The sequence below is a fragment of the Argiope bruennichi genome, chromosome 9 (assembly GCF_947563725.1).
Source record: "Argiope bruennichi chromosome 9, qqArgBrue1.1, whole genome shotgun sequence".
NCBI lineage: Eukaryota > Metazoa > Arthropoda > Arachnida > Araneae > Araneidae > Argiope > Argiope bruennichi.
The window spans coordinates 82,906,439-82,930,726 of NC_079159.1; the positions used below are offsets into that span (position 1 = coordinate 82,906,439).

Below are 24,288 nucleotides of genomic sequence, written 5' to 3' on the forward strand. Positions count from 1 at the left end.
ATTTTTATTTTGTGTACATAAAGTTTTATTCCTTAGGCTAACATAATTATCAAAATATTACTTCAAAATTACACATTTCCTGTTGCAATAATAAAAATCTATGATCATAACATGTAGGTTTGTTTGAAGTAGAAAGCTTCACTTTTATATTTTAGGCATTGAATCTTGTAAAATCTTTATATGCATTTTAAAGCAGATGCTCTCAGTCAAGATGATTGCAATTTGAATTTTTTTAAAAAGTTCTAAAGAAAAACTTTTAGACTAATCAAATAGGCTAAGCAGATGTATGATTTTTTCAGTATAAAGAGGTCTTGTAGAATTAGCATTGTGTTATTTTTTTCCATTACTAATTTTGGTGATTTTCATGTTTGTATTGTAATGTAACCATTCTGAGTAAAATGACAGAACAGTTGTTTGCCAAGTAATTGTTTTCAGTGCTCAGTATTGGGAAGATGAGGGGAAGGTACAGTGGAAGGAGAAGAATGATTTTGAGATATGTCTAGAATATGAGATTAGAACTTGATAAATATGTATAAATCTTCTCGTTTTTATAATCATAACACAGACCCACAAGAACTAATGGCAGGAAAATTAAATTAAAATTTTAAGAGTGGTTTCTACTGGTCTAGTAGTAGCGCTTTGGCTTTTTTGTAACAAGTTTGGGGTTCCATTTTTAATTTAATCTCTGTGTCTTGGGAATTTGATTCTGAGTCAAACTTTTACTAATAATTAAAAGTCTCTGTTAATTTGATTATGAGTCCAACTTGTAATATAATAAATTTGAACATTGCTTCTAATTTTATTTTTGTCGTTTGGTCACAATTCAGGATGGAAATATCTTCTAATTATCTCCTCTTTTTTAATGACTTCACCTTATGTTTGATGCTATGTGTTTTGTGCTATTTAATCTACATGAAATCAAATAAATTTGTTTTAAAATGGGTTATCAATTTAGCTACTGAAATAAATTTAAGTAATGAATTATTAGTTAAGATTTGCTTTAGTTCTCTGAGTTTTCGAAGAATTTTAAAGTAAATCCTGTGAATACAAGAATTTCAAAATTTCATTTGTATAACCCTGACACTGTATGCAAGTTTGATATTGGAATTAGCATTCCATATTCATTCTTCTAAATTTTGTTCAGTTATGAAAAGCCCTCTAAAAGTATTCCTTGTGTAATTTCAAAGTAAGATGTTAAATCTAACTAAATTAAACTATTGAAGCTTTAAGAATTGAATCAGTAATATTAGCCCTCTTGTTTATATGAAAATTTGGAGAGTTGCAAATTCAAGAATAACTATTGTGGCATCTGTAATCTGTAATATCTGTATTTTTAGTACCAGTTTAATTTGAAATATGATTTTATTATAAGAACTGAATTAGTCAAACAAAGCATTTTAATTTTAGATGCTATCTTATGATCTTAGGATTTCCATGGGTATTTAAATCAATTAGATTATATGTATGTAATGATATATCTATTAGATTATATGTGTGTAATAATATATTAATTTCCTAATTTTTATGAAATAAATCAAAATGAATCAATTTAAAATTTCAAAAGTTTCTTTTATTTGGCAATGCAACTTCTAAAATATGTTTACGTGTGTAAATACAAAATATTCACATTAAATATTATTTAGAATCGCTGTTATATTTATTCTTTCCACTTGTAAGATTCATTAATGCTTAATTATTCATGTGTGAAAGAATAAAGATTATTTGAGAACTGAAAATTAATTTCATTCCTGAATGTTTAACTGGACATTTTGTAATATTCTGTGATTTTTATAAAATATCAAGAATGTTATTGAATCTATTTAAGAATCGTATGTCAGATTTGGCTCATAAATATAGAAGTTTAAAATGAGGTTTTAAATTAAATAATGAATAGGATTCGTTAAAGCATATTATTTTTAAATACCTACCTAAAATATTGATTTTATTTTTATTTTTTTATATTTAGAGAGAAACATTTAATGAGGTGAAAAAGAAATTTGAAGCTGTCGAAGGCGATCATATTATGCTTTTGAATGTTTTTAGGCAATTCAAAAAATTTAAAGGAAATCCAGTAAGTTTTTTTAAGTTATCATTTATATCAACTGTGATTCTGGTCATTTGATTCTGTGTTTTATGCAATTTCATTTAACTCTATTTTTTTCATACTTTCATTTAATTCAATATGTTTCATGTTTGTAAAGATTGGATTTTATAATAAACATTTCATATTCAACCTTATATGCTGGAGTTTTAAAATTTTATGCATCTTTGTATTCTTGATGATAGTGTTCTATTTTAGTTTCCAGCATTAATTATCAATTAATTTAATCAATTTATTCATTAATAAATGATGCCACCTATAAACAAATTTAAGAAAAAAAAAAACAGTTTCAAGTTTTAATTACTTTTATAAAAATTAATTTAAAGACAATAATTATAAAAAAATTAATTTTTTAATTACATAAAAGTGTTTTTAAAAAAAAAACTGTATTAATTAGTTACATTTTTAAAATTTCCAAACATGTTTTTACTTTTTTCCCTATATTACCTGTTATAATTTTTTGTTGTATATTCTGACAGTAAAATTAATTTTTCATTTTGCATGAAATGTATTTGACCTTAATTTTAATCAGAAATAGTTTAATAAAAATTTTGCTTTAATAAAATTTTATTTCTTTTAATTTTTATTTATATGCTTTTCTTAAAGGGTTGGTGTGAAGAAAATTACATTAATACTCGGAATATGAGAAAAGCAATGCACATTAGAGAACAATTAAAAAGATTGTGTGCACCTGCTGGCATACCTTTATGTTCAAATTTATGCACTATGAAGATCAGGTATGGCTTCTCTCTCTCTCTCTTTTCCCCCCATTTTTTTATGTGTTTAGTGTTAAGCGATAGTTAATAAGTTATAAGAATTTTCTCAATTTTTTTTTGTTCATTTATGCCAGTTTTTAAATATAAATTTAAAAAAAATATATATATATTTTTATTTTAGAAAATGTTTGGCATCTGGTCTTTTCATGAATGCAGCTCTTTTGCATGAAAAGAATACATATAAAACAGTAAGTCTGTTATACTATTTAGAAAATCAGTTGAATTTAAAAATTCTTTAATAGCTTTGCATCTTTTTATTAACTCTGTCCCTCTTACATACATACATGCACACACTTCTCAGAAATACTAGATTATTGATTGCCTGTTAAACTGTACAACTTATTTTAACCATTCCCCATTTCAAAGAAAAATGTTTCCTTTCCTTAATTGCTTATTTTAGTGTGTTCTTTAAATGATTTGACATTAGATGAACCACACCAGTTTCAATACATATTTTAAAAATGGTCATTGAATGGAATAATCTAAAATGTCTTTTAAAAGTCATTTATAACTTCATTGATTTTAAGGAATATTTCAAAATTAAAAATAAGAGTTTTTGGGGTGATTGTCACTTTCTTAAAAATGCCTATAATAAAATTACATAGATGCATATACATGCATGTTTATAAAGCATGAATTTTGTAATAAATGATTTCTTTCATACTATCTAATATTTAACTGTAGTTTGATTATTAAAAAAATTGCAATAATTCTTCCTCATTGATTAAACTGATATTTGTAATTTATAAATATTTAGTAAACACATGCACACGCACAAATACAAATAGATGCTGTTAAACAATTGGGAATTAGCTTGCATTTTATAAATTCTGATAACTGCACAAAAGCTTAGTATTTATTAATTAATTTTGCAAAAAGCATCTTTATCTTAGTATAGCAAACTCCTGAGTATATGGCCTAATGTGGCAGAAGGGTAGGCTGGATAACAAAAATGCCAAATAGGCCAGTGTTCTATGAACTCATTTCATTACCCACCAATACCAGGAGACAATGTTTTTATACCAAAACTCACTGTTATAATACTTATTTTCTCACTTTTTATTGAGTGCTAAACTTCGTATTTATCTCAAGCCATGTAGAATGTGAACTCGGCTGAAGTCCGGTGAAACACAGAAGCACTTGCCGGTAACATGCCGAGTTAAAATAGAAGGCACTGTGCTGGTAGTTTATATATGTTTATACACTACACTGCAAGAATTTATTAGAGAAAAAGTAATTTATAGGATTTAATCTGTTTACATTTTAACATGAATTTGGTATGCTTCAGCGTGGTATACATAAAAAAAATACTAAGCACACCCCAAGAACAATTTACAAATCTATACTTACTGTGCAGTTATAATTAGGAACAATGACAACAATCAAAGTCTGTTACGGACTGATGAAGCAATGAACAAGGAGCAGAACACTGTTCTTTTCCTGTCACAACTTTTATTTTACATATGACACATAGGAGAATCGTAGCAGATGTCTGTTTCCAAAGCCTTTGCAATGTTTCTAATGCAATGGCTTGCCATCCTTAATTTATTACAGTAAAGAAAGCCAGGCCGGATAGTATGGAAGCTGGATATTCACAAACCGAATACTTGGAAATGTGTTGTACATGTATTTTGGAACTGGTTTTGCTTAATATATATCTGCAATTAGAAATTAAAAATTTTAAATATGAAAATTCTCATCTTTTTTTTTCCATATTGACTTTCAATATACATAATAACTTTAATAACTGTAATGAATTTCTCTATCCCTTATTTTATCTTCTTATTATCTTTATATTTATATTATTGATCTTCCCAATGGAATTAAATTTTATCTTTTCTCTCCTTTTAAATCAACTAGGTAGAAGGTAACCAAGAAGTTAAAATCCACCCATCATCTTGCTTATTTAAAAAAACCAACCTTTCCTGTGTTATATATACTGAATTAGTATTAACATCAAGTGTCTATATGAGGTATGTAATATCAAAATAAATATTGTATACATTTAACAAAAAGTATCTTTTAAGTAACTTAATATTTTGTTAATTTTAGTTATAAAGTCCATTAAACTGAATCGGCAATTGTTTATTAAATTCTTTTTAATATTTGAATTGGGGATGATATAAAATCTTGTTGTAGTCGTATTTAATTATAATAGGTTTGCATGCATTATGCAGTTTAAATGCTTCATTATCCTTGAGCAATGTCCCTGCATTTTTGTTTGATTACTTTTTAGGAAATATATTCAAATCTAAATACTATTGTACTATCTAAAAATGTTAGTCTTGATAGTTTTATGTTTTATCAAATATTTATTTTCAAATAAAAATTTTGAAAAAAAAAAAAAATTGCATTTATGATTTGTTTTGTAGATTTTTTTCTGCAGACTTTAGCACATTCTTTTTTATAAACATATTCAAAGCACCTAATTTATATTGCTTTCTTTTTTGTTTGGACTTCCACTAATTAGTAAGAATTTTATATCCTTTAATTATTTAGTTTTGTTTTTATCTCGGTTAAAACTGGAAGAATAAAATCCGCATTTCAGGAATATTTTATTGCGCTACTTCCGAAAAGGCAGATTTGCATTGCGAGTATATAAAAAGTTATTTGCTATGCATGGAAATGAAGCCTTGAATTTTTTTTTTTTTTTTTTTTTTTTTTTAAGTTTTCAAATTTAGTTTTGGAGATTTTTTTGCTGAAAAATGCACAACAATCTGATAGTTCAGTTAAAGTTGATAAGACCAATACCAGGGCCATCATCGATTCAAATCAGCATAATACAATACATGAGATTGCAGAGATTGTGGATACATGCATTCACTCAATCAATCGATCAATCATCAATCAAATAAACATCTTGGTTATGTTAAGAAAATCGGTTTATGGCTCCCCCATCAACTTAAGAAAGTTAATTTGACGCTGCATATTACTATCTATGAATCTGTTATGAAACGCAATGAAATTTATCCTTTTCTGAAATGATTTGATTACTTAGTTTTATAGCTTAATTTTATAAAAAACTTAAGTTTTATAAGAAAATTAATTGTAAAACATCTGGAAAATTGATAACATCAAATGCTGTAATTCACCAAAAATTAGATTATGCTGTTAATTTGAGATTATAAATGAATTCTGCAGTTTCAACTTTCATTGAGAACCCAAATGGTTAATTGAAACGTCTATGTTCAACAACTCACCAAATTGAGTAGCACATTTTTTTAAAAAAGCGTGCAGAATTGCCAAAGTCATAAGGGTACTGTTTTCCAACACGAAAAGGTAAGGCAAAAAGATACGAAAAGATAAAGTAAATATCCACACATCTTTGATTACTCACCAAAAGTTATTGGAGCTAGGTTGATATGTGTCCCATTCACCATACAGCCCTGACCTTGGGCCTTCATATTTCTATTCATTTCTTTCAATACAGAACTCCTTAAAAGTTAACATTTTTAATGATGCTGTTGATATAAAATCTTATTTAATTCTGTTTTTTGCTGATAAAAAATATGAGATATATGAAGGAATGATGTCAAAAGGCCATTGACATAAATAGACAATACCTAATTTAATAAAATTATATATTCAAGTAAAAAGTTTTCTTATTTAAAATCTGTAATTACTTAGTTGCCAATTCAATATGATATGATTTTAAAAGCTATTGATTTACTTTTCCAACATTGCATTTAAATAGTTCACATTTTCTATTCTATTTATCGATGTTTATGATGTTCTGAGTTTTATTTAGATAGTTTCTTTGTTTAAAAAAGTTTTAGAATTCTTTATAGCCTCAGTCCTTATGAATGTTTAAGTAATAAAAGTTTTTTTTTAACTTCCTTTTTTTTCCCTTCCACTGTCTTTCAGCAGAATTTGATGCAACAATTTTAATGTAACTGTAATGATGCATATTTTATAAAAATATGCTGCTTCATTTGTAAGATATTATAGGCGATGAATCTATTGCTAAAGAAGCCATCATGGATTTAAATAACAGTATTTCAATTTCGTAGTTTGGATGATAAATTTTGAATCATAAATTACCTTACTTATGAAGATTTTGGTAGTTTGCAAGTGCTTCCATCTGATCTTTGCATGTAGTGACACAGTACAAGTATTTCGCTAGATAATCTAATCAAGGAAATGGAGTATTCATTTTGAATATCTTATTTTCCACGCATTGGATTTGAAATTTGACAGAGATTTACAATTTTGATCAGAAGACCTTATTCCAAAATTTACTTATCTAAGATGTTGCATTTTTTAATTAAGTGGTTCGCATACCTGTGAATATATAGACAAACAAATGATTCACCTTATAGATTTGGTCCAAAATTTAGCACGTATTTGCAATCTGGATAATAAATCTATATTCTAAATTTCATCCATATTAGTTCTTTATGTTTTTGAGTTATCCTATTCACATGCATACAAATAAGAGATTGATGTCTTTGATAGGAATCTACAAATTTTAGTTCAGAAATGCATGCAAAATTTTTAGCTCAATGCTTTTTCGAATTATTGTGCTCACTGATAGAAGAAATAATTCCAAAAATATGATTTTTGAACATGTGGAGGTATGAAATGTAGAAATTCATCAAAATCTTGTTGCCGAAGTTTTTTGAATATTACATTGATTTTTGTTTGTTAATTTGTGTATTAGAAATGAATTGAAATTATATTTGTGATATATTAAATTTTGTTTTTTATTAATCACATATAGTAATGAATCTGTATTTAATAATTAAATCGAATCAAGCTACAAGTATAATTCAATTGTTTTTGAGTATGGCATTTGACGATTGAGAATAAACACACAACTTCATCCATAAAGAAAATCATAAATTTAATTAATAATTCTTAAAGCACTTTAAATACTTGATGAAAAAATATGCAATGCACATCAATGATAAACTAAATTCAAAGTTTGAACTGCAGCAAAATCAAATGTTGCATCAGTCAGTTATTTTAAATAATAATCATATATTTTAGCTGCTGTTGCTAACACAAGTAGAATGCATTTGAGTGAACAATTTGAGCTCCTGTTGCCAACGTCACAGGCATTTATATTTAATCCTGAAGATTTTGTATATATTCATTTTATTTGATCTATGTGTCTAATCTTTCTTTTTTTTTAATTTTTAATTTCAGATATGTAACATATATACCTGAAGAAATGCTGGTATCTGTTAATCAAAAGTATTTCAAAGAAAAACCTTGTCGTTTGTCTACAACAAAACCTCAAATTTTTGCCAATAATCATTAAATCATTGTTAATTTTTTAATTACCGACAATGTTGATACTCTAGATGGAATCAAATGAAAATTGAACTGTTAATCCTTCTTGTTTTGAAATTAAATGATATAATTTTTTTTTTCATTTAAGAGATATTTTAATAGATGTATTTTTGAAAATCATGTATTCTACAACAGATATTTTAAAAGCATTTTAATATTTCTGGCTTTACTTTTTAATGCAGCAATTTGCTTTAAAATTGAGGAAATAATTAATATTTTGTCACAACTTTGATTCAGAAGTTGTGAAATATTTAAATCATTTAAATGTGCTTAATAATTGTTAAGTTTTTATTATTCTTTAAACTGAAATCGCCCATTTTTATTTAAAATTTGTAAATATTTTTACTTGTAAAATATTTGTAAATATTATACATTATAACTTTTTGTGAGAATTGTTGATGATATTCTCATTATATTGTTATATCATTATATTGATTGTGAACCATCAATTTATTTTTGAATAAAAACTTTTATACAAATATTTGTTAAATTGTCTTTTTTTATATTTATCCACTTTTAAATTAATTCATTTAGTTTAAGAAGGTAAATAGCTCACATGTATTTTGTACAAATATTGTAAATAAATAATTTTCTTTTCAACTCCATAGAATGAATAAATCGAAATTCCAAAATATTCAAAGAATTATCCCTTTAGCTTTTAATTTTAAAATGGATATGCCACATTGAAATCCCAGACAATCAATTTGAATAGATATTTTATTTTTAAATCAGGTATGTAAATAATTTGTATGGTTTCTGTGTTTTTTTTTTTTTTTTTCATTTTTTTTAACTAGAGGAACTAAAGAAAGAAACTTTATGAGTATTTAGATTGTATCTAAGTAAACTTTCGTTATGACTAACAAGATCATGTGTAAGTCACATGCAATGCTTTTTTAAAAATTCTGTGCCACTTTATTGTTTACTGTTATCATGGCATTCCTTCCTTGATGACTATTGACTACTGACTAATTGGCTGAATGTTAGAGTTTCCATTTCATTTTTTTTTCTGGGTATAGATTTCACTTCAAATTTAATTAGAATTAAAAAATTCTGCAATGTTTATTACCATCTTCGTCAAAAAAGTTCTGGAATTTTTTGAACATAATAGATTAATCTCCAGAATGGATAAAGCCATTTTCTATTGAACAAGCAAAACGTATCGTGAGATGAATAGGTAGAATAAGTTTCATATAGTTTGAAAGTATATAGAATGTTATTGCAGGCCATCAAAGTTTCTCGTGGCGCCAAAGACCAAATCGGGGATGCTTCCTCACGATAAGAACGCCTTGATAGCCTGGTTGGTAGGGCATTGGATTCGCATCCCTTGGGTTGAGAGCCCTTCAAAGCCCTCCATGTCGAGACAATATCACTGGGGGTACTGGTTCAGAGGTGATCGTTCTCTGATTCAGGTTTAAATTATGATCTGTGGATGAGTGAATGAAATGCATGAATGAAGTCCGCCTCGTAAAAAGGGTTGTGACGCATGAGTAGCTAAGTCGTACTCTTTGCCCTAGATGGCGCTACTGAAACAAAAGACGCTCTCTCGGCTTAAAATCGCTGACTTCGTCAGCGAGCTTGTCTGTAACAAGTGCCATAAGAAACAACATCACAATAAGGTGCTAACGCACAGGTCCTTTCTGATTTCAAAATATCGCATTCCGATATCTTAAATTATTCCTTTGATATCTGTCACTGGGTTTTTTTCATTAGATCTAATTTTCTTTGGAAGCAACGATTCTCAAGTTCCGAAGAAATACAGACATAGGTATTGGGCGAAGTGATAAAAGAAGGTTTTTAATCTACATTTGCATTTTTGTACGAACGAAAGCAAAAATGCCTAGTTGCACAGGATATTTACTTACAAGCAAACATAAAATAAATTTTCGTCTGTATTTAATTTTTAGTATTTTTATGTTGACCGCTTGCCTTCGACGAATTTTATCCTTAACCGCATATCATTAGCGAACATAGTCAAACTTTAGCTATGACTGATATGGCATTTTGATCATTTTTTTTTTTTTTTTTTTTTTTTTTTTTTTTTTGCGATTAAGCTCTAGTTACAATAAACATGACAAATTTGGCGGTATTTTTTATCTATCAGATTTCAACCTCCTTTCGCTAGTATGGCGATATATCGGAAATATATTGCCATTGTTTTCTTTGTCGTCAATAACTGAGAACACTATCCTGTTTCTCAGAAGAAAATCCGAAGATGAAAATTGGATCTTATTCATAACTACTGTATCGGGCAAATTCAAAAATGCATAATTTCGCAATTTGCCCTGAAAATACTCGATGCTGGGAAAGAATAATAAATAATCTTTAAGATTAATTTTTTAATTTATTTATTTTATCACAGTTGCAACCAAAGTGAATATATCTTAGAAAATAACACTGAAAAATGCGGGCAAATGTTATTCGTATTCCTCTAAAGTACCTTAAAGAAGACATATGCTTTCTTAGCTCACTAAAGCTTCATCTATGTGTACTGTGATCACCGTTCTTAATTATTTCTTTCTCCAAATCACCTTTCCTGATCCTACCAATTTTAGTATCAATTCATTAATCAGTGTCAGTTGTGGAAAGCTCTAAATATAGTAAGTTCGATTTTTGATTATAATTATTTTGTATTATCAAATGAGCAGCAAAAAAAAAAAAAAAAAAAAAAACTAAACAATTGTTATGATTTTGCTTAATTTTTAATTAACTGAAATTAAAATTCCAGAAATTTGACCCGATATCATATTTTTCTCTCTCCAATTGTCATTGCTCTTAGTCAAACGATTTGCGTTCCTGTCCGTCTACATCTTCTTTAAACAGACACGAACATCCTTTTGATATATTACTAGCCGCCTTTGGCAATAGCTGGTTCATTGGGCTCACTGATAACGTTTAATTTTAGTTAAAGATCTTATGCATAACTAATTGTGCATGATTGTCTCAACAAAGTATTTTTAAACTTCAAATTACAATAGACATTCAAATTATGTTATTTTAAGAATCTTACAATTTCTTTTTTATTATTGTTACAAATCTGAAATGTTGCTTCCCAGCATGGTAAGTTCAATCACTTGAAAGGCCGTTTTACGATCAGCTCTGTTGAATGCTGATCGGACGCCGAATCAGTGATCTCAGGGCTTGGCGACGAATTTGGTGACAAAATGGATAATATTGGAATTTTTTCCGAATTTTGGCGATAGAGCCAATAGGAACGGAGATATGTCTGATTGTAGCAGAACCTTCTCTGCCTGGTTTTGGGAACTATAAAAGACCAACAGTTTAAGCTGAAGTGCTCGTTTAAAGATCCGCCGAAAAGTTTAGAGCGAGATAGTTAGATCAGTCCAGCGAAGCGGAGGTGTTGAGTGGGCTCAAGCGATTGCTGAATTCAGCTGTGTGCTGAATCCTGGTATTTATTATAGAAGCAATATCGAGTCGTGTGTGGAATAGCCAGTCGCGTAGTGGTGAGTCGGCAAATGGACACGGCTAAAGCGAGGAGACAGTGGAGAATTGCAGGCGTTTGGAAAGACCGTAGAGTGTAGCTACGTAGATTCCCTCCTCCTTCTGAATTCTGTCTAACCGCTTTGTGTGCTGTGGTTGTTATTACTACCGATTACTACTTGTAGGCTACTGTTTGTTGCAGTGTGCTGCTGTGTATTGAGTGCGTTCGTCTGTGTATTTGTTCCATCGTGCAAAGTCCTGAATTTGCTGAAATAAATATTTAGACTTTTAAAGGACTGTTTCTTAATCGACTAACAAATTGAAAGAACCCCGAATTCATAACATTACTAATGGGTTCCATTTATCAAGATATCATACTGTCTATATCTATATCTGTTCGGCTAATATATTCTCTAATTTCACATTGTCTTTAACTGTAATGTAATTTCACTTTTTGATTTTTGATGTAAACAGTGTTGAGAGAGAACACGAGCTTTCTTCTTTAAAATAGGGGAAAGTCACGTGATCAAATACTTGATGAAACAAAGAAAATAATTTGAATTTCATTGCAGCAGTGAAATATATTGTTGGGAATTATGAAAATCGATGTTTTTGAAAACTGCTCAAACCATAAAAAATGCACCAAACTAAATTTGATAATGATAACTAATAATTTTTTAAAATTTTAAAGCGGAGCAAAAAAATTATTTTTATGCAATAAAATTTTTAGTTTTCCCGTAAAAATGTCGGAATCTTGTTGAATTTTTGTTAATTAAAATTAATAAAACTCGCTTCATAGTTCCCACTTCCAAATTTCGACACTTATTTAGGCTAAATTTGGTAATTGCAATTCAAAGTCTGGCCTATAGAGTGGCAACAGAAAAACACATATAGTCTCATATTCTCCTTTATTATGAGCTTTTGACTTTCAAATAAAAATTTCGTTAGCGTTATAATTATTTGCTTAAAGGATCAGTTAGAAGAAAAATTTGTAGAGCTTTTAATTAATTTACATTACTAAATGAGATTCGAAAAAATACTTCGCTTTTTGCGTCTTTTATTCTTCATTCTTCGCTGAATTTGGCTTGGCATTTGGAATTGTTTTTCTAGAGGAGATTCACAAGAGGAAAATAAAATAAAATAAATGTGTGTGTCTGTGTGAGAGACAAAAACATTGCACATCTTCAGTGCGGATCTTTTTTCGGATCATAGAACATGATTTGTTTAGAAAAGTTTAGATTTTATTTAAATCTCTCCGGATACATTTCAAAGAAAAACGACTTTCAAATTTCTGACACGTTACAGCAGCACAAGACATGACTACATACAGTTATTTATAATTTAGAATATTTGCCACGCTAAATATCGCAGCTAGCAAAAGTCAAATTCGACAATATTACCATTCAACATTTGCTACGATTTTACATTCGTCCATTCTTACAAAACCCATGGAAGTTAAGAAGCTATCTGATTTTCAATTATTGCCATGGTATTTTTTTTAATAAATTGAAATTCGCAACAATTTGAGTTTCTTAAAAGAAGCCCCATTGTTGTTGCATTGCCTGAAATTTTAAATTGTGAACCACCGATGATACTCGCCGATCGATGTACAAAGTATGATAAGGAATAGACAAGATTAATAAATAATTGAAATATTTATATACTAAATAAAAATAATAAAACTTATTTTTATATAAATAAAAATTCCTTGTGGCATTGTCCTGGCCTTGGAGTAGCGCATCTTCCCCGTGGTCTGGGAGTCCCGGGTACGAGTCCTTGTTCGGGCAGGGTTGTTCGCTACCCTGTGTTTTATTTGTGAGGTGTGTGAAAGAGCTTCTTTCCCCCCCCCTGTAAAAAAGGCATGTGAAAGCGAGTGTGTGATTATCATCTTCAAATGAGCTAGTCAGACTTCCCCCGAGTACTCAAGAGTCTTTACCCTCTGTAGCTACTTCACCCCTCTCTCCCCGATCTCTTAGACTTGGACTGAATTGGTGTTCAATCCAAGAGGGATAAGCAACAACCAAACAACAACAAAATTCCTTGTGACTTGATATGTTCCGTATCTTCTCCAAAGTTTGTACATTTATTATTTAAGATAAGCGAATGAATATTATTAACGTTTCAAAGTGCAAGAGTTAAATCTCCATTTAATTCGAAATTAACTAGAATTTTCCGCAGTAATTTTCCAACAAATTATTCTGAATATTTTAATACTGTCTTCAACTATTTTATCTGCTCAATAATACCAATTTCATTTTTTCAACTTATCCTTTAATTTTTATTAATTTTTCAAAATTTAATAAATAATTGAATAGTTGCAAAAAAAAAAAAAAGATAGACGATATAAATATATTTATAAGTATTCCATTGCAAAACACTGGGATGACTTTAAAAAATTTCACATTTTTAAAAAATATTTTAATAGTTATATTTTATTTGTAAAATTTGTTTTAGCTACTGTTTTAATGATTTTAAAGGAATTCTAAAATTTATTTAATTAGATTAAATTATCTTTAAATGCTGTTCCCATTTCTAATTACCTGTATCTTCTACGAAATAATTAATAAGTAATACTGTAACTGAAAAGAATATAGAACTTTAAATAGTGAGAATTTTTTTACTCTATAATTAAGATCGAAAATTCAATTTCGCAGCAACGCAAATTTCATTTTTATTTAATGTGTTTTTATCGGTTTAATGAGATTTTTAAAATTATTTTTTTTACACAATTTTAACAATATTTTTTTATTGGTGAAGAACAAGAGTTTGAACTGTAGCCAGAACCAATGGTAGAATTTTTGAAGAATGTTAAAAGAAACATTTAGATAATTTAAAATTTATATCAAAAGGAACTCATTTTTATTTTCTTATTTTAACAAGGAATTAACTATTTAATTAATCGTCTCAAAATCATCATTAAACTTCTCTTATACTTCAGTATTTTTGAGTAAAATTTGAAATAGTTATAATTGGACACAAATAATTATCTAGAGCGAAAATTAGTTCTTAACTGTTTTTAAAAATCGTCTGCTTCAACTGATTCAGTCATTTGAATTAAAAAGTGTTTCAATCAGACCACAGAACAAGAGAATTTATTAAAAAACTCACTACAATTCTAAATAATTCTTTTCATTTTCCATTTCTTTATATTCAGGTAGAGGTATTTCGAATGCAATATTAATCATTTAGGTACTTTAAATAATATGTTTATACATTTTTTTATAATATATACAGTGACTCACACAATTGAGAGTACACCTTACTTTTACTTGATAAATCCGACTTTCAATATAAATAACACATTACTGGGGAGTGCAAATATGTTTTTATTTTTACACATAACAAATGGTTTAATTTAGAGTAAAAATAAAGAAAAATCAACGAAAAATTTCTAAATTGAAAAGTTCCAGAAGCATTTTAAATAAACATTCGCAGAATTTTGTCTCAAAAAATTGAGAATACACCAATGAAATTTTTGAAATATCACGCACAGAAAGAAAGTGTCAGTATTTAGTTACATGTCTTTTGGATTTTGTAATGGCCTCTAAACGTCGTGGTATCGATTCGACCACTTTTAGGTGGTGTCTGAAGACATTTTACCCTATTCTTTTTGCAACACTTGTTTTAAATGTGTTTTGTTTCTGGACTGCTGTTTCAAGTGTGGCCCACATATTTTCAGTGACATTGATGTCCGGTGACTGTGGTGGTATGTGTAATTTCTGTTTAGAACGAAAAAAAACATCACATTTTGACGTTACGGCCGTGTGTTTGGGGTAGTTGTCCTGCAGAAAAAAGAAATTTCCATCAAAACCTGTTGCTCATCTGTTTTACTTTTACTGGCTACTAATATTGTATTGTAGTGGACGATCGTTTTCAATAAAATTATTTGTTACATGCAAGATAAACTTTTATAAATTAGGAGAGTTCAATACAAATTTCTCATGCACTTTTCGGTGAATTAAAGATGTAGTTTTAAACGTGAGTTATATAACGTGTTATGAAATGAAGCGTTGGTTCAGTTCACTTATATTAACATCACGCTTTAAAGCAACACTAGGGCTATTTTGGGACGGGCCTCACAGTTTAAACCGCAGTCACATGACGAGGGTGGCACCTGAGCTGGCATCCGACTCTCCAAACTTCTGCACCATACCAGCGGAAGGAAGTTTGGGCTCGACGGATTTACTATGCAAAAGACCGGTTAAACACAATGGTTTTTCGGTGGAATCGAGTCTGAACCCTAGACTCTGGAGTCGACTCTGAAACCCTATGGTTCCGAAGCCCAGACATTACCAATAAGTCAGCGTGGCCGATTGAAGTGTTGGCGATTGGTGTCTAAAACAAAAGATGCATTAAAAAATACTTTTCAATCAAAAGCGAAAACAGAATGATCTTTCTTAAACAAGCTGTAAATATTACAACAATTGGATGGGTTAAAATCAACTTTCGATACCATTTCGCACATTCAAAACCACGTTTTGATAAAAAAGATTTTATGCGGTGCCATGAAATGCTTACCTATACCTTGTTCTCACGTTAAAAAAAGGAAGCTACCTACTTGCTTATTCGGTACCTTTTTGGAGAAGGAATACAAACGTTTACACCACAATATAATAATCTTTTCGCGGTGTGTATTTTATTCGGAGTCGTATTCGATACCCGGGTGGTCTCCTGGGAGCCAATGAAAAGGGAAGACAGTGAAAGAAGGGAGAGTGCAGTGGGAGAAAAAGAGAGAGAGAAAAAAAAAATAAGGTAGCCGAAGAAGCGCTGAATCAGGAGATTGCGGTTTCTGGTGGCTGCGTTTGTAGCTGGCGATGCTGTCGTCGGCATAAAAAGGTGTGTCGGATATCGACATTGCACTCTGGCCACGCAGCTTCCTGATGATTAGAGATTAATAGATGACAGCGGTGTCTAAGTACCTTAAGACATAAGTGGCTGCCGGAAACGGGAACTTAATAGTTTATGAGAAGAAATTTAGAGACCAGAGTTTATTGCCCGTGCTTCAGTATTATCCAAACCTATCCCAACCCTAAGTTTGTCTTATTTATTTATTTTATTCCTTGTGAATCAGTGACGGATTTATGTATTTTGCGGCTCGCTCTAGGCAATGTACAATATGAGGCTACACTTTTAACAAATTGGATAATTTAATTTCATATTTCGCAGCGCGCATTTTTAATTTAACATAATGATAATGATTTATTTTAGATTTAATTTTATTATTATTATTTTTTTACTTTCTCGTATTACGTAGTATAGAAAAAGTATAGAAATCGACAAAAAAATTCGAACTCGAGATTCAAATCTTTACGTTTTAAACTTCCCTCAATTAGAAAAACTCATTTTTGAAAAAATGTTCTTCTGTCTGTGACAAAGATAAATTAAAAGTGCTTTGAATTATCCGGTGAAATTTAGTATAATGTCCTTATCCAACATTTTGTATGTTTCTATCAAATTGTGAGCAAAATCTAATCAGAGAAAATCTGTCTGTTTGACAGTTCGAATGTAATTTAACACCATATCTTCGAAATGAAGAGAACTAGATAGTTACAATTAAATACAAAGAAATAACATCTATAGTTTAGGCACCTATCAAATTTTGAGCCAATTCCAGCACAGGATTGACAGTATGTTGATATGTACTACTCGCCAAGGATCACACAATAGATTTAGTAAAAATGCTACTTTCAAGCCAAAGGTTAATATTTCGCGCCAATGCCATGCAAGGCGTTCTCTGCGCTAACACATTTATTAGAGAGTATGTGAGAATGTTTTGAAGAGACCACTGCCAATGATTTGTATTTCAGTAACTTCAAAAAAAGCATATTTTTTGCTTACTGTTTTTATGAGCATAATGTTAAATGATAACGCTTTGTGCACGTTTGCACATTCCATTATTTAAGCAGACACTCAAAGTTTGAAAATACAATAAAGCCAAATATACTTCATGAAACAAATAATGTCAATACTTTGTCAAGCATAATAGGTTAGATCGAATATTTCATAACTCATAGAATTCGTCGTTTTTACAAATTTATTTATTTCACAAATAGGCTAATGATTTTTTTAATCGATTTGATTGCGACTCCCTTCAACCCAATGGCCATAAGTTATTGTTTAAGCGGAAATCTACCAATGATGTGAATATTGTTACAAATTTGTAATGTTGTTTCCCAGCATGGTTAATTCAATCACTGGAAAGACTGCTTTACGATCAGCTCTGTTGGGTACTGATAAGATAGCGAGTCAGTAATCTCAAAGCTTGGCTACAAACTTGACGACTTTGGCGACAAAATAGTTATTACTGGAAATTTTCAGAACTTTAGCAATTGCACGAATAGGAACCGAGATACGCCTAATTGGCCCAGAAACATCTCTGTCTGCATCTCGCGAACTGTAAAAGGCCGGCAGTCTCTAGTCAGTCGTTGTCGTGAAAGGAGTCGTGTATTGAATAGTGGAAAGAAAATGCGGAATAGTTGGATAGTTTGGCGAAGCGCAAACGTTGTTGAAGTGATTACTGAATTGAGCTGTGTGTCGAGTATTGGTGTTTATTGTGGAAGCAGCATCGAGTCGTGTGTGGAGTAGCCAGTCATGTAGTAGTGAATCGGCAGTTGGATGCAGCTAAAGCGAGGAGACAGTGGTGAATTGCAGACGTTTGTAGAGACCGTAGAGTGAAGCTACGTAGATTTCCTCCTTCTGTTGAATTCTGTCTGGACGCTTTGTGTGCTGTGGTCGATTACTATTTGTGGGCTACTGTGCTGCTATGAGTTGCCTGTGTTCATCTCAGTGGTATATTTACTATCCTTTTATTAATTTCTTGTTCAATGAAGGTCGTCATTTGCTACTAAGGACTGTTTATTTCATCGACCAACAAATATCAAAAGAATCCCGACGGAGTATCCGTAACAATATATTTCACTAATGATTGTAAATTAAAAACATGGTAGAAATAAAATGCAGGAATAAATAGTAGAAATAAACCAGCTGGAACGGTCACCCCAAAACTTTCTGCCATATTCTCCAGTAAGTTTTTCATGCCAGAGAATACCTTGCATGGCAACGGCGTACAATAGTTACGATATATTAATTTTTGGCGCGAATTTAGTATTTTTGATAAATCTATTGTCTGGACCTTGGGAGTTTTTTTAGGCTATTAATCCCTGTATACGGTTAATAGTGTCCAAATATGGAATTTTTTACTTTAGACCCGTTTTCCTCAATCGCTTGAAACAAATATTGGATACAAAACTGCACTTTTAGTCACAAAATACCGCACCTGATATATTTAAGTCATTGTGACTTTCAATTATCGCGTTTACATGTTTCTGAAAGTACAGACCGACATACAATCAACTCTTTGTTGGATTTGTCTCAAAATATAACAGCTGTAGATATTAAATCTGAGTAGGAAATCTTATCTATCTAGCTCTCTTCGTTTTGAAATTATAGTGTTAATTTGTATTCGATCAGCCGGACGTCCTCTGAGATGAATTTATACAAAATTTGATAGAAATCTGCAAATTTGGCATAAAGACAATATACCAAATTGCAACTTTCTAGCTCTAAGCGTTTTCTTTTCATATTTGTCACAGACAGACAGACTGAAAGACGGGAATTTTCCTAAAATATGTTTTTCTAACTCAGAGAGGTCTAAAACGTGGAGATTCGTCAAATTCGAATTTTTTTTGGAGAATAATATATTTTCTCTATACTACTTATTCTAGAGTTGAAGATCTAGTATGAAATAGCTTGGATCTGTGCTTAAAATCGTTCATTTGGAATTGAAAACATCACTTTAAAAAGAAAAAAAATATTTAAGAGCTTTATCCTTTCCAACTCATTCTTAATCTTCAGGTAAAATACAAGCTGACACTCTTTTATTTTTTCTTTCTCGATCTCTCTCAATCTAAACCATTTTTAATACTTTTTTTATGTTTAAACTTTACTATTCAGGCGAAGGAGTCCTCTTTTTATTCAATTCTACTTTTAGTTCACACTCTACCTATATATATATATATATATCTTGTACAAATTTTCAATCGTTAATAAAATACTTTTTATTCATCCACTCAAGTTCAAATACATTTTTTTAAACTTGTAGTGGATAACACTTGATGTTAATACAGTTTTTATTCAAATATTAATTCATTAATTAAATTTGTCCAGTAATTTCTATTTGGTCGCCAACGTCGCCAAATAATCGCCAAGTTAGTCGCCAAGCTCTGAGATTACTGACGCGACATGCGATCATAAATAATATAAGATATATATATAAATAATATAAGAAAATAAGTAGGAATGGACTTAAAATTTTTTTTATATATTACTTGTATTTCTTTTATTTATTTAGAAATGTAATCTCTATATATATCTATAATAAAGCTCAAGTTGGTGATCTACAGGCCAGACCGTTCGACCTAGCTAACAAATTTAATATCTTGGAGGTCGGGAATATTCAACTCGGAGCTATTTTTTTTAATTTTTTAAGTGGAATTTTAATTAATTAAAAGTAAAGCGAAATTTTAGCGTTTAAATGGACATTTTAGCGTTTTTGTGCTGTAATATTTACGGAAAATATTATAGCAGAAAATTGATTTTAAATCATATTGAAGTTCAAAAAATTATCTTTTAAATGATACTAATGTTTTAATCAACATATTAAATTACTATTTTTAATGAATTAAAAAAAATAATTTAATCATATTTTTTTACAATTTATTTCGCAGAAAATAAAAATAACATTTAACTTGCACATGCACGTTACAAGTGCACGGGAAAAAATTAGATTTTATCAAAGAATTGCCATCATATTAAAATAAACTCAAGCTAAAAAAAAAATTATTACTGCAAACGTAGAAAAGTGTAATTTTTAGCACGTGTCTCTATGAAATGAAATAAATAAGAAATATAATATTTTCTAAAACGTAAATGCAAGACAAAGTTTTCTATGATCTTTTACAATATCCACATTATTAATTCCATAAATCAGTTTTATTTGCGGTAAACATGGTTTAAGTTATCTTTTCACTTCAAGGAAATAGCGAATTTGTATACCTTTAATAACAGAAATACATATGTTAAAATGAAGTATATTTTATGCAACTTGAGTCAATAAATGCTCTAATGAATTTCGAATCCTTAGCTTTTATCTAGATCCTATGTTCGACGAATTAATTAAATCAGTCACTAAAACTGACTAATTTATGAAAATTCTAATATCACTATTTAATAAAATCCGGCGATTTTGGACGATTTCATCCATTTACCCCAATTAACGCCCAAGGTTTCTCATGACTGATTGGCCTAAGATTATAAAAATGTTGATTGTTCTAAATTATTCTATTCAAAACTTCATAAAATGATAAAATTTGTTAGCAGAAGATAGAAACGTTCATTTTCTGTATTTAAAAGTTGAAGTATCAAGAATATTTCGCAGAATATCATTCCTTAAGATCAAAGGACAGTGTAAAATTAAGAATTCATAATTATATTTATAGATTATAATTTTTGAAGTATATTTATAGACTGAAATAAAATAAAATATTATTATTTATGTCATTTAAATCCTTTCGAAAGTGAAATTAAAAACTGAATTTGATGATGAATGTGAGAAATTTTTGTTGAATAATTTTTGAGATATTACTTATGAAAATTATTCTATAGCGCACATAAGATTTAAATGTTTTCAGTACCCATATTTTTTAAAAAAGCTTGGTTCTAATAAATTTTTTTGTATTAATTATATTTTAATTATTTCCGCTTTAATTTAAAGTTGAAATTTTACGGGAGATGATAGAAAATTAGAGAGATACATCACATTATGGCTTAAGGCCTTCATAATAGTTGGAGTGAATTATATGACTATCAAAATTTGTAGCTTAAAAGCATTTTGATGAAAGACAAGTTACATAAAATATTTAATTGAAAACTTTAACGAGCATTAAGAGTGACAAACCGGCTGGTCACCAAAGATGGCTAGTATGGAATATTATTATTAAATTTTGTGAATGAATATAAATATTTGCGCATTTTACGTAAATATTATTTCTTTTTACTAAATTTGCATCCAGCATAAAGGGTAAATTAATACATTTGTGAACCATTTAACTAAAGATGAAAGTTTGTTTTATTTTATTTTTAATTTTATTTCAAAAGACTTCCTTTCATTTTAGTTCTATGTTATGACATAACTCAAACGTGAAAGTTGGCGCGCATTTGGCAACCACTTTACTAAAGATTGACAATAAAAAATAGAGAAGCAAATTTAATGTCTTTCTGCATTTTTATGCAAAAAGTCTGTCTGCAGATTTAACATCTTTCACTGTTTAAATAGATCTTTGAATTTGTCGTATATATTCGCCACAAAATATCAGAATAATTAAAGGTTTTTTTTCCCCAGTGTTTTCAAGTCTAAGTGACGGGAGTGAGATATAAAATTAAAAATTATGGCGCAATTTATGAATTGTTTTCTATTAAAATGTTAGAATGGGAACTAGGATAAAGTCTATCTCAACCTGACAAAAAGTAAATAATCAATTTAAAATTCTATGTTGAGTTATTTTAACAATAGATGGCACTACGTGATTGGGATACCATTTTTAAAGCAGTAAAAGAAATGCTCATTGTGAACAAAGAGTGTAGAAATACATGATATATTATTCCGAAGGATTTTTTTTATGTCACGAATAGGGATTGGATTATCGGACCAAAAGTTCAATACTGTATTCGGTATTTTTTAGATCTTAATACCGAGATACCGGTTTTAATACCGGCAGTAGAAATTTTAGAAAAAGAAGGAAAACACAGGTGTTTCTTTGTTTTATTGCCAGTTTATTTGAGTTATTTTATTTGCCAGTTTTATTAGAGAAGATATATATCACAAAAAATAATCTGTAATTTATAAATTATAACAGTATATAAAGAATCACACGAAAAAAATTAAAGGAACATCTTATTTACTTAAATCAGAAAAAAGTGTAAATATCACTATTCAGTCTGTGATGCTATTACAAATTTTTGAAAAGTGATCTTTAAAAACATAATGCATCAATTGTACTATCATTAAGCATGGAACCTTATTTTGTGCAAAAATGACCAGCTGTCGAAAACGCTCTTTCCGCATCTACACTAGTTGGTGGTACTGTTAGCAATGCGCGATATACTTTTTACAAGTATTTACCTCTAAATCCCTCATCTTCAAATAAATCAATTTCTCGTCGGATGGTTTTGGATATAGCTAATTTTTGCATTGTATTTTGATTTCTTGAAATTTTTTTAATTATCGCTAATTCTAATTTTTGTTCAAGAGACAATTCCTTTTCACTATTGACATTAGTGTCTTCGATAACTGTACCGAATTCTTCTGAATGTGGATAAAATATTTTTAGAAAATTTACTATAAACTTGATCAGATTTGAATTTGTTAGTCTCTTTTCTTCTTTTTCATTTTCATTTTTAAAATCATTATAATTATATAAATACCGTAAGACATTCTGTATTACTAACTATTTGTAATAAAACCGCGAATCTTCATTGTTAAATGTAAACATCTCCTCCTTTCATCTTTCCTCTCACCCCTGTTTTGTCGAATTAAACCCATCCGAACGCATGTGCAAATCCGTTACTAAACAATCCGTTATTAAACAGTATTTTATCACTTCTCTTGATTGTACGATGCAACTTTGTATTCACAGTCTAATTAATTTCGTCCGTTAGGGAGACATAAAAACATAAATGCATTCTATTTTGCTATGTTGGCGAACCCTGAACATACAATGGACACAATTTTAAAAATTTCTAGTAAATATCGAAAAAACGGTATTTAAACTTGTGAATACCGGTATTACAAAATTTTACAAATGGCTCAAAATACCTGTATTCGGTATCCCAGTATACCGGTATTGCAATCCTTAGTCACGAGGGTTTGTTTTAAAATCTTTAAAAAAATTAGGAAAATAATGATTTTTTTCCCCATCGAAAAAGGCATTTCATGATATTTTTTAATATCAGCACTTCTCTGATTTGAAATAAATAAATAAAAATAAAATAAAACAGATACTATCTGTCCCTGGTGACCACCTATTCGCCCACTATCTATTTATATAATATAATTCGCAAAACCTAAAAACCATTCCTCTAGCCACTAGTACTATACCGATTTCATGAATTTTTATTTCATATTAATGCTATAAATGTTCATATGAAAGAAATGATCAATGGTCTTATCAAATCAATGAGACTGTTCTCTCAACCACTATCTATTACCGGGAGACATTTCACAAACATTACTTCATTACTCATTCTGTATTTGGAAAATCCTTGACAGAGTTTGTCAATCACAGATTTGTTAATCATTATTTAATGTACCGATTTTACTAATTTTTATTTTATATGAAACCTCAAGACTCATCAATATGCCATCAAGGACCGTTTGGTCTTTTGAATTCCATTTCTCAAAGATATTGTAAAATAAAGCTTGGGATGAAAATTGCAGATTTAAATGAAAAAATAAACCATTTCACTCTAATCAGGTTTCATCTGCTTAAAAACTTTTATTTTCAACTGTGTATTAATTTTGGCTCTAATAGATAGATTTCGAAGGGAATGGCTTTAAATATTTTTACGAATCATTTTTTAATAATTATAAAAAACAATTTAGAATTTCCTGTCCTATTTTTA

General features: G+C 29.4%; 1 protein-coding gene across 2 annotated transcripts in view; it reads left to right on the forward strand.

The window, feature by feature from the left end:
* The window catches only part of LOC129984043 (ATP-dependent RNA helicase DHX33-like), a 32,419-nt gene extending 24,066 nt beyond the window's left edge, over nt 1-8,353 (forward strand). The window contains exons 18-22 of one of the 2 annotated variants that reach the window (XM_056093806.1): nt 1,967-2,071; nt 2,708-2,838; nt 2,999-3,065; nt 4,738-4,850; nt 8,026-8,352. In XM_056093806.1, the coding sequence (XP_055949781.1) occupies nt 1,967-2,071; nt 2,708-2,838; nt 2,999-3,065; nt 4,738-4,850; nt 8,026-8,140 (531 nt within the window). In that variant the 3' untranslated portion in view covers nt 8,141-8,352. Of the gene's footprint in view, nt 1-1,966; nt 2,072-2,707; nt 2,839-2,998; nt 3,066-4,737; nt 4,851-8,025 lie in introns of both variants that reach the window. The other variant, XM_056093807.1, reaches the window with a different exon arrangement.
* The last annotated feature ends 15,935 nt before the right edge of the window (nt 8,354-24,288 follow it).